Here is a 9962-nt window from a genome sequence, read left to right as displayed (position 1 = left end):
TTCTTTACTGAAAGAGTGGTTAAACATTGGAACAGGCTGCCCAGGGAAGTGGTTGAGTCACCATCCCTGGAAGTATTTAAAAGACGGGTAGATGAAGAGCTTAGGGCTATGGTTTAGTAGGCATGGTGGTGTTGGGTTGACGGTTGGACTCGATCTTGGAGGTCTCTTCCAACCTTAATGATTCTATGATTCTATATATAATATATATTTTATTTACCTATAAATTATATAATATAAAATATATAGTTTTATATATTGTATTGAAGTTACTGAAAAACACTAAAAAACTCAAGTGGAACCCAGCTGTTTACAAGTTATGAGGTAGCAATGTCTTTTGCAGCACCTTCCCAAGATGCTGTAAATCTACAGCTGGATGATGCTAAGGAAGAAACTGTTACATTGCCTTAAAGTTATTTATTAGCACTTACCCTGTGCAACCCATGATTTCCGGTCCATCAAAGGAGAAGGGATCAGAATCATCTGGCTCTGACCTCATTCTATATGTCTTCATCAATACTTCATTTGTGAAGTAATCATTTGGTTCGAAATGAAATTCTAATGTGAAACTCTTAAAAAGAATTGCAGAGTGGCAACATTAGCGATCGACACATACCTTTAACTTCTAAATACCTAAAATGCAAAACCAAAAATACACATGCAACGGAATATAACCATCTCCTCCAAAATTGAAATGGTGCACATACATAACCTATTCTAGAATTTGCTACCCAAGTTGTACAATAAATCTTCAAGTGTTTTCATTTACCATGTTGATCTTGTGCTTATTAGTTAATACACTGCTTGCAGTAACAACACAAGATCTCCCAGTGTACAGCTTTCTTAATGCTAACATATAGAGAGAACTTCTATGTTTAAAATATTAAAACTTAGCAAGCTATCTGATTTCTGGCAAGGAAATTATATCCAATTATAACAGTTACACAAAAAGTACCTGAAAGTATCAAAATTTAAAGGTGAAACTTAGTCACCAGATATTAAGGCCAAGTTATTAACTCATCAGAATTTGAAGGTTAAATTGAGTATAAATTCATTCATATGGTACTGCAAGACTAGTACTAGTCCTTGTACTGTTTTTTAGAGGACAAGAAGCAGCTTGTGATTGCTGTAAGACAAAAGGCTGTCACACACTATGCTACTAATATACAAATAAGTCTTAACACAAAAGTAATCTTGTTTAATAGGTTAAACTAACCATAGGCTGTCCAACTTCTGAAAATTTCACTTTTATATCTTTTAAGTGTTTCAGGATAGGTTCATCGTGTTCCTGTAACGAAAACACAGTTTATTCCATTTTCGTAACATTAAATTGTACACAGATTTAAGACCCTGCAGAGATAAATAGCCATATTTAGAATGAGTTTTACAAGAACCTTGTTACAGCACTGAAATGCCTTCATGAACATAACCAGCAGATGGCAACAAGGGCCATACAGAGTTTCCACTGCAGTACACAACCTAAATCCATGCTAACACCAAGTAGTTTTTAGCAATATCTAATGCACATCTCATACACATACTCCTATAAACACAGAAAGTGTATTAGTAGGGTAAACTAAGTTCAACAAACAACAATACAGTAAGAAGGTATTTCAGACTGCTCTGTGCTCTCAGTTGAATAAAGTACCAGAGATGACATCCAAGTATTGTTCCATTTTTGCTTTCCAACAGACACATCAAGTAATGTACCATTTCTACTCCTTTCTTAAAAAGACTTGGATTAAGTACTAACACAACTTCAAACAAGCCTGGATCATCACCTACCTGAACCATATCACTGAGCAAGTCCACGTTCTTGAATACTGTCAGCCAAAACTCAGGAATTCCTTTAGGGTCTTCTTTTTCTTCATCCTTTTTTTCCTCTTCAAGCTTGGCTTTCTCTTTCATTTCCTCCTTGATAGAATAAAAATGTTAGTTTTTCTTAATTTTAAAAGAGTGCCCACAAGGTTCATTAACAGTTTTATGTTGATACCAGTACAGATTAAATTTCACATGCATGCTTTAAGCAATCATTATGAGTTATTATTATTATTGTTATAAGCAAGCAATCATTATGCACCCAAATTTTTTTTAACTTTAGTTACTGTATTGAATCTTGTTTTATGATAAAGCTTGAGATATTGACGAGAACTGATTATGATACTCACTGAAATTTCTTCTTCAACATCTGCTTTCCATTCACATTCTTCCTCTGTAGGTTCATAAATTGCATTGATGATTTCACTTCGCTGGAAGATTAAACAAAGAATATTGTCACATTTCCTAGTCATTGCAACCAGCAATGCCCTAACCAATAAATTCCTAATCCTGAAGTTACACAATTACTAAAACATTAACTGTTTATCAAAACTTTTTCTTCTGGCCCTAGAAGGCAACTCAGCAGTTATGACCTTTTCAACAGATTAAAATAAGCACCAAAGTTCCAGAAAGGTTACCATATCATCTGACATCTGCTCAATTAACAAGATGAGGCCTGGTATATTGAAGTGAATTTGGTAACCATGAAGCAGACTGAACCTTTCTCCCCCTTAATCTTAGTTGATATCCACATGATGGTAAAATGGTGTCAGTTGAATTGAATGGGCACATAGGAGACCAAAATAATTCAGAACATGCATAAGCTTTCAGTTTATATTACCTTGTGTTTTAGCTAAAGCTTTTAAGAACAAATCAGATTAGCATTAAAATACCTTGTCGAATAAGGGCTGATAGAGAGCAGCATACTTTCTTTCCAGCTCATGAACTTCCTCATAGAACTTTGCTTCTATCTGTGCACACTGAACTTGAAGGTTCTTGAGAGCATTCACACGTCTTTTAACAACTTTAGGCAAGCTGAAAAATTCAATGACAAAACTGTTACTAGCACTGCATGCTAAGCACATGTTGACCTCTCCTTAACCAGCCCCCTTAATAACCAACTTGCATCAAAACAGATTTTACTCTCCACTTTAAGCTTTAGAAAGCTGAACAAACCAAAACTATGACCCACTGTACCATGCAGATTGAAACTGTTAGCACAGGCTCTTAAACTGAGGCTTAACCTGAATTAAAACCAGAGTATTCCAAACACCTGGATCAATCATGAGACAAACTTGTGCAATAAAACATCATACTAAAAACAGGTTTTACATTATCAATGAGCAGCATAGTAAATTAATACGATTGAGCAGAATTAAGAAGGGTCTAATCACTAACTTGTCTTGGTTTTATGAAAGAAAGTTCAAGACAATTGAATTATTACTTCGCTAAGGAAGTCAATCTTCAAAATTCACATTTTTGTTTCACTCAGGAAAGCAGCTGGTACTACCGTCTTCTAACATATTAACTGTCACTCCCAAAATGAGCCAGAACTGTTTTGCTAAATGAGCCACTGTATTATACATGTATAAAAGGAAAACAATTAATGCAATCCTCATTATAAATACTTGTCAGCTACAACTCCTTAATACTAGTTTCACTTTAGTAAAATATGCTAACATAGACTTACTGTTAGGACAGAAGGTTACCTACATCAAGGCTACTGGTGAGAGATTTATGGGGCAGATTGCTGACAACCTCCACTGCCTGTGAGGTGGGCCAAACCCCAGCATATGGCTACAGAAGATTACTGTATTAGCTTCCCATATGTATTTTATTTAAGCAGTTGGGCCACGTTTAGAACACAGTAGTAAACAACTGCTTTCAATTGTTAGGACCAGCTTCAGGTTAGAGGAAGTAACCGAGAATATGTTAGCTTAGTTAAACACTGAAAGTTCACATTAATTAAAGCTATCTTACCTCTATTAGGTAGGACAGGCACATGTTTTGACATCCTTGTTCACTTTAAAATGCAGAACCCTTCCCCCTGACAGCTTTATGCTCAACATGAATATACTATTTCTGGTTACTAAGATAATATGCAGACCACCAAGAAATCAAGATATCCCTTAACCTTCCAATTTGGGCAAAAGTACATCTGCTACACGAACTACCAAAAAAGCTTAAATTTAGACAGGTATGTTCATAAAGGGTTGATAACATTCTTGTTACTCTGACATTTTTCCAGAAGTTGGTAATTTGCTGTAATTTTATCTTCAAGTACAGTATCAAAACTAACAGCAACTTAAGTAGCAAGTTCAGTTAGTTCAGGAAAAAATGTTACGGAAGAAAATTAATACGACTGCACAGATAAGTCATACAACAATCACCCACTTAATGCCACGTACATGTATTTAGACTAAGAGTACTGGTCCTAGCAATGGCATATAAAAACACTGAAATTTCTAAGAGGCAGTGCCACACATGCAGCATGTCCAACTCTGGCATGACAGAGTAAAGATTTTTACCCCTTTATTAAAGAATCTAGAATCTTTTGCATGTGTCAAAGCTACATTTTGTTACAGTCCATGCCAACTAGTTCAAATTTCACAATTTGTATATCTGCTACCTTTATAAACTCTGTACTTTCTTTTTAAAAAAAAAAGAAAGGTCATTTCATGAAAGAGAGCTTTTACAGAGTAAATCCAAAATGGAGAAGCAGACCAAGAAGTATGAACTGGACTGCACAAGTACAAGACAGCAAGTAAAACCTGTTGCTCTGAATATAAGCCACTAGCAGATGTTGTAATTACACAGGAATACAACTTCCTGTGAGCAGCTGAGTGAAATTCTACCCTATGAAAGTAAGTTTCATTAAAATTATTGTGGCCAGGCACAGGTGAAGAGGTAAGTTATTGGATAGCTGTCATACAATGCAGATTCTAACCCCAGCAGACAGATGTTTTCCTGGAACCTGTCTAGTTTCCTACCAGCTTATGCATCTAGTTCCTTTACAGCCCACATAACAGGCTTTTAGGATCCCAGACTCCTGCTGACTTCTGTGCCATCTCAGTGTCTAGACTGTGTAGATAAATAAACTCAAAATAATACTTGGGAAGACATGTAAAAGACACCTGTAAAGCATGGTTAAGTCAGCATGCATATGTTGAGAAAGTGCAGACAAGTTAAACACATTTTCCAGCTATTTTTGTACTGCAAGTTAGGTAAGCATTTGGTAACAATGACAGAGTTGCAATGCTTTTGTGATAGAGTGCACTACTGTACTTGGAATTGATGAAGAAATGGTACAGTATCTTAGAGAGCAGCTGACTAGAAGAATGCCATGTAAATCAATGTTACCACTTTTGTTCACTTCTTAGATCAAGGACCTGAAAGATTAGTAGAGGTTAATTAACATCTGTTGAAATACAGAAGAAAAATGTTGGGTATAGAAAGCCTATAGTGTACAGCATCTAGAAGAGAAAGAACCTGGGTACCCTTTGACTCCATGCTCTTTCCCAGGCCAGTATTTGCCAGGGAAGGCTGTTAGTTAAATGGGATTTTCTTCCATGCTATCATCTGTAACAGGAAAGTGATATGGGTAGGAGTAGCAGCAGCAGCCACACCTGTTACTCAGTAGCTGCCCCAGTTCAAGTCAATAGCAATGTAGGACCCTATCACAGCAAGACAGTTGTATGCTTTACAATTCCTTTGAACGAGGCGAAATGTTTGTACACAATCAGAAATTACACAGGAGCCAGAAAATTCTATCTGTTAATGCAGATCAAGTAAAGAAGATTTTAGCAAGAGATTGTGGCAAGTTTTGATACATAAGGAGACCACATGAAGTACTGGTACAACATTCCTAATTTTATTAGCTCCTGGTTACACTCTAACCAAAAGATGTCTACACTAGAGACACCAGATCTCCAAGCATTTGTCCATACTTAAGATAACTGATGTTTCATCATTAAGGCAAAGCTACAAAAGACATTCCAAGTAGCAGGAAAGTATCTTTTAAAAGTATGCCATATCATAACTGCAAGGGACAGGGTCAGCCACTGTAAATATTTTAGCATTCTTTTCTTCATAAAAGCCCAAATAAAAACTCTTCAATTCTGAGATGCACTATAGACAGACTATGTTAGTTTTCCTGCTATCTGGACAGCACAGTGGTTTATGACTATTAATCCTACAGACAATATGTTCAGAAAGCAAAAGAACCACTTATACCAATCCGCTCATACTGAACAAATACTGTACCTTTCTATATATCCTGTAGATGTTCCTACCAGACCATCAAGTCTTTCCTGAAGGGCTGCAAGAATCTGAGGATTTTGCATCATCTGCACAGTCAACTGCCGAGCTAAATTAAAAGAAGAAATTGCACGTAAGTGCAAAGTGCATCTTTTGGACTAACCTTGAAAGAAAAGTTACTTAAATACTACAAAAGAGCAGTAAGTTTACTATATATACACTTGTAAAAAGAAACATAGGCAAAGAAGTATTTCAAACACCTCTCTCCATTTTGGAGACATGGATCAAATCCATCCTATTCTGAACACGGAAGCAGCACCTAGATTAAAACAGCCACTATTCAGCAAACTGAGCTTTTTTGTAAGAAGGGAAGGTTTTATGATGCCCCTAAAAGCATCAGTTTTACCTTGTCTGCTTTTATTTTGAATTCATTAAGGAAAGGAAAGGTAAAAGAATTTGTGCTTTTACTTTAAGAAGGGAATAAAAACTGGAATAGGGATTTTCATTCTATTTTAGGTGAATGGAAAGAAACAAGATGGTTTCAGACTTGGATTAAAAACTGCTTTACAAATCTATGTTTACTTAATTTGTCCTGCAAAAGAATAATTTATTCATTAGAACAGGCTGACACATTATTGATTACAGAATATCTGTACTAAGTCCTTGAAGTCTATTATCTACATCATCTTTAGAAAGCACTTTGTCCAAATGGGAAATCTGTTTCAAACTATAAGGTAGAAGTACGTTTAAAAAAACCACTCAAATTCCTAGGCTAAGTGTTCTCATTATCCATACTGACATCAACTCTTTTACTTCTGCTCAAAATCTGTGCCTGGACCTGCAGAAATTAATTTCACAACTTCATATTTTCTAATAAGAATTTATGATCAGTTTTTATCATGCTGTTTTGCCTTCTTCCCCCTATCCTCAACATCTACAGAAAGGCAAACAAGTACTTTGCATTCCTTATAAGATATTAGGTTTATATAGCATTCTTCTGACACCTTCAAATTAGAGTGAAGCTTTTGAATCCTTCCTGATACACAAAGCTTTTGGAAATAGCATACCACTTTCCATTTCTATGCCCTTCACTACAGTAACCACATGTGAATATTCTCTTCCACTTTTATGTCCTACCACTGAAATTACATGCTGAAAAGTTATATTGCAAGTGATATCCAAAAAAGCAGTCTTGTTTCTCCATAATGATTGCAATCAGTTTATATTTTAGCAGTAGAAGCTGTAATTACTTCTTAAAGGTACTACCTCACATTAGTCAACACTACTCCTCCTGTCAAGGTATCTAGTTTTCTCTGGTCTTACTATTCATTAGTCTTTCCTATACACTTGAAAACCTACCCAATTGTGCCATTTATGTTGCCAGTTATTCTTTAATACCAAATCAATATACACATCATACACATGGTATGCTAATGCCAACAGCCACATACCCTCAAACTGAAATCTGACCACATATTCTGTTTTGCAAGTTCTTGGATCCATGAACACTATTTCTTCAAAGAGTTTTTTCCTAAAAGCATGAGTGCTTTACTTAGTGTCCACAGAAGGACCTTTGACATATCTAAAAATGGAATTATCTAGATTAAAAAAAGTAAATCAGTAAAACTTAAGAAAAAAGTGCATGAAAAAATACTAGAAAACTAGACAAGCAATAATTACAGATGCAAAAGAACTGCTTAACACTATGTCAAATTTCCCTCCTACTGAAACATGTTTCTGATTTATAAAATCCAATTTCCCTCCAAGATTCCTGTAGTATAATTTCCCCTCAGAGCCTCATCTACAATAGCTGGGATTAATCACTAAAAATAGACATTAAGAGATTATACATTATCACATAAAAATAGACACCTGAATAGTTACCATTTAATTATTGAAAGCTGTTCTTCAGCTGACCAGTGTGTTCCCCAGAATTTTGCAATCCAGTTTTGAAAACACTTTCTTCAATAGATATAGCAAAGCCTCTAACATCATCTTGAGTAAAATTACCCTACTTTTCTTTAGTGTAATTATTCTGTTCAAGCAATCACATAATGTGGCACTATCAGCAGTCCAAATCATTTTATCGCAGAAATTATTAGTTATTTCTTTTGGCTACTTGCTCTTCAGATTCTATCTGTGCCCCCAGTCTTTACCTACAAAGCATGAGTAAGACTGTTTGGCACAGACAAAACACGTATTCTGATACATGTTCAGGTTTTTTTGTTGAGGGGAAAAAAAGAAGGATTTGTTGATTTTAAGAGTGGTAACACTATGCATGACTTCTGTTCACAATCAAATAACTCAGCAGCAAATTACTAAGCAACTGATCAAAAAAAAAGAGACATATGCACCTGATTTTTTTCTACCCAAAGCTTCACATTTTAAAAGCTTTTAACTGTTGTTAGTTTTGAAATAATCTAGTCACATACCCACAATAAACCTTTCTTTTCCAATTATACATCCTTACAGGTGGCCAGCACTGCCTGAACTGGTACTAACCATGACTAAAATGAGTGACTGCAGACAACTAATAAAAAAAATTATATAACTGGAAAAAAAAAGCCCTTGCTTCAGAATTTAAATACAGTTGTGCATCAGTAGCTATGTTTTACCATTTCCCATTATTTTAAGCAGTAAAATCCTTTTAACACATTAATCAGAAAGCACGTATGCAGCTGCTTAGAAACCCTTGTTTCCGATGTTACCTTTGCTGTTGGCATCTTCACCAGTTTCTTCTTCTTCTACTTCTTCAACATCTTCCATATCCTGTTGATCAAGTTCAGACTGTTCTTTGCTATTAGGAATATTCAATAACAGGATCAAGAAGTTAATTTTATAAAATACTATAATGAGCTCGAGTTAGAGATCATGTGGGTGGAAGCAAACTGTTGCATCAGTTTTGATCTATGACAAACTAGAAGTCTTAATAGCCAAACAAAGCCAAATTTGTCTATATAGATTCCAAGTTTCACATTTAACAATCTCAGAACAGTTTAAAGAACTAGCAGCTTTCCAGAATTTTGAAGATTCCTTTTTACAAGAGAATTCCTTCAGCTCCTGTCCATATCAACAAGTCAAAGCCTCCTTCTGCTCTACACATCCTCTTTGTTAAGATGTGCAGGCCTTGAGAACTGAGGGTAGGTTCACCTAAACTATACTTTGAATGCCACAAAATATGAGCATTCGAAGTATAGAAAAAACTACATACAATGAAACAATAGTAATGGGCAGTACTATTGGTTTTTCCCCTCCAGAATTCCAGCTAACACAGTAAGTTGACTGATGCCTTGTCCCAGTTTTAGATTTACTTACAATTAAGATCTCAAACCTATTTGGCATGAGCAACTCAAGCTTTTCTCCCACATGCTATAAACCTCCCGTCTTGCCACAGAGCCAAGATCACTACCCAGACCCTGTCTATCAAGTATCTGGAGAGCACAGCCATCTGAAGTACAGCATAGGACACAGTCAGAGCCCCAGTAACCTACAGATTTTACTTACTTGTCTATGTCTGCCATTCTCCTAGATTTCAAACCCTAGAGGAAAAAACCAAAAATGTAAGAACAGCAGCACTAGACTTCACTTACAAGGTCTACAGGCAAGTGGGGTAATACTAAAAAGGAAAGAAACACAAATCACATCAGCTTTAAGAAATAAGATAAGTACATATAAGCCTGAAGAGTGGCATTTCTCCCATGTACTCTTCGAGTTCTCACTCTAAAGCATACAGAAATACTGAAAAACTTTGTTCTGGTTTAGAACCAATAGATGTTACATAAATTTAAGTACCAGCAAAATGCCATGTTGCATTTTATATCATAAGACTGTACTACTATCATAGATTGAAAACTAGTCCCGTCTAAGTATAAAATCAAAATATAACCTTA

The 9962-nt window shown here is 35.6% G+C and overlaps 1 protein-coding gene across 2 annotated transcripts in view; it reads right to left on the bottom strand.

Moving 5' to 3' along the window:
* Positions 1–9962, bottom strand: part of NAP1L1 (nucleosome assembly protein 1-like 1) — a 35420-nt gene that overhangs the window by 9195 nt on the left and 16263 nt on the right. Inside the window, exons 2-9 of one of the 2 annotated variants that reach the window (XM_009327536.1) lie at positions 9577–9611; positions 8781–8869; positions 6079–6181; positions 2709–2850; positions 2166–2246; positions 1783–1911; positions 1214–1285; positions 429–568 (exon numbers count right to left, since the gene is read on the bottom strand). In XM_009327536.1, the coding sequence (XP_009325811.1) occupies positions 429–568; positions 1214–1285; positions 1783–1911; positions 2166–2246; positions 2709–2850; positions 6079–6181; positions 8781–8869; positions 9577–9593 (773 nt within the window). In that variant the 5' untranslated portion in view covers positions 9594–9611. The remainder of the gene's footprint in view (positions 1–428; positions 569–1213; positions 1286–1782; positions 1912–2165; positions 2247–2708; positions 2851–6078; positions 6182–8780; positions 8870–9576; positions 9612–9962) is intronic. The other variant, XM_009327537.1, reaches the window with a different exon arrangement.

Source organism: Pygoscelis adeliae, unplaced genomic scaffold, assembly GCF_000699105.1.
Source record: "Pygoscelis adeliae isolate BGI_AS28 unplaced genomic scaffold, ASM69910v1 Scaffold113, whole genome shotgun sequence".
In the NCBI taxonomy this organism is placed as follows: domain Eukaryota; kingdom Metazoa; phylum Chordata; class Aves; order Sphenisciformes; family Spheniscidae; genus Pygoscelis; species Pygoscelis adeliae.
Note: the sequence above shows the minus strand (reverse complement) of the source record. Positions and strands in the feature narration are given on the sequence as shown.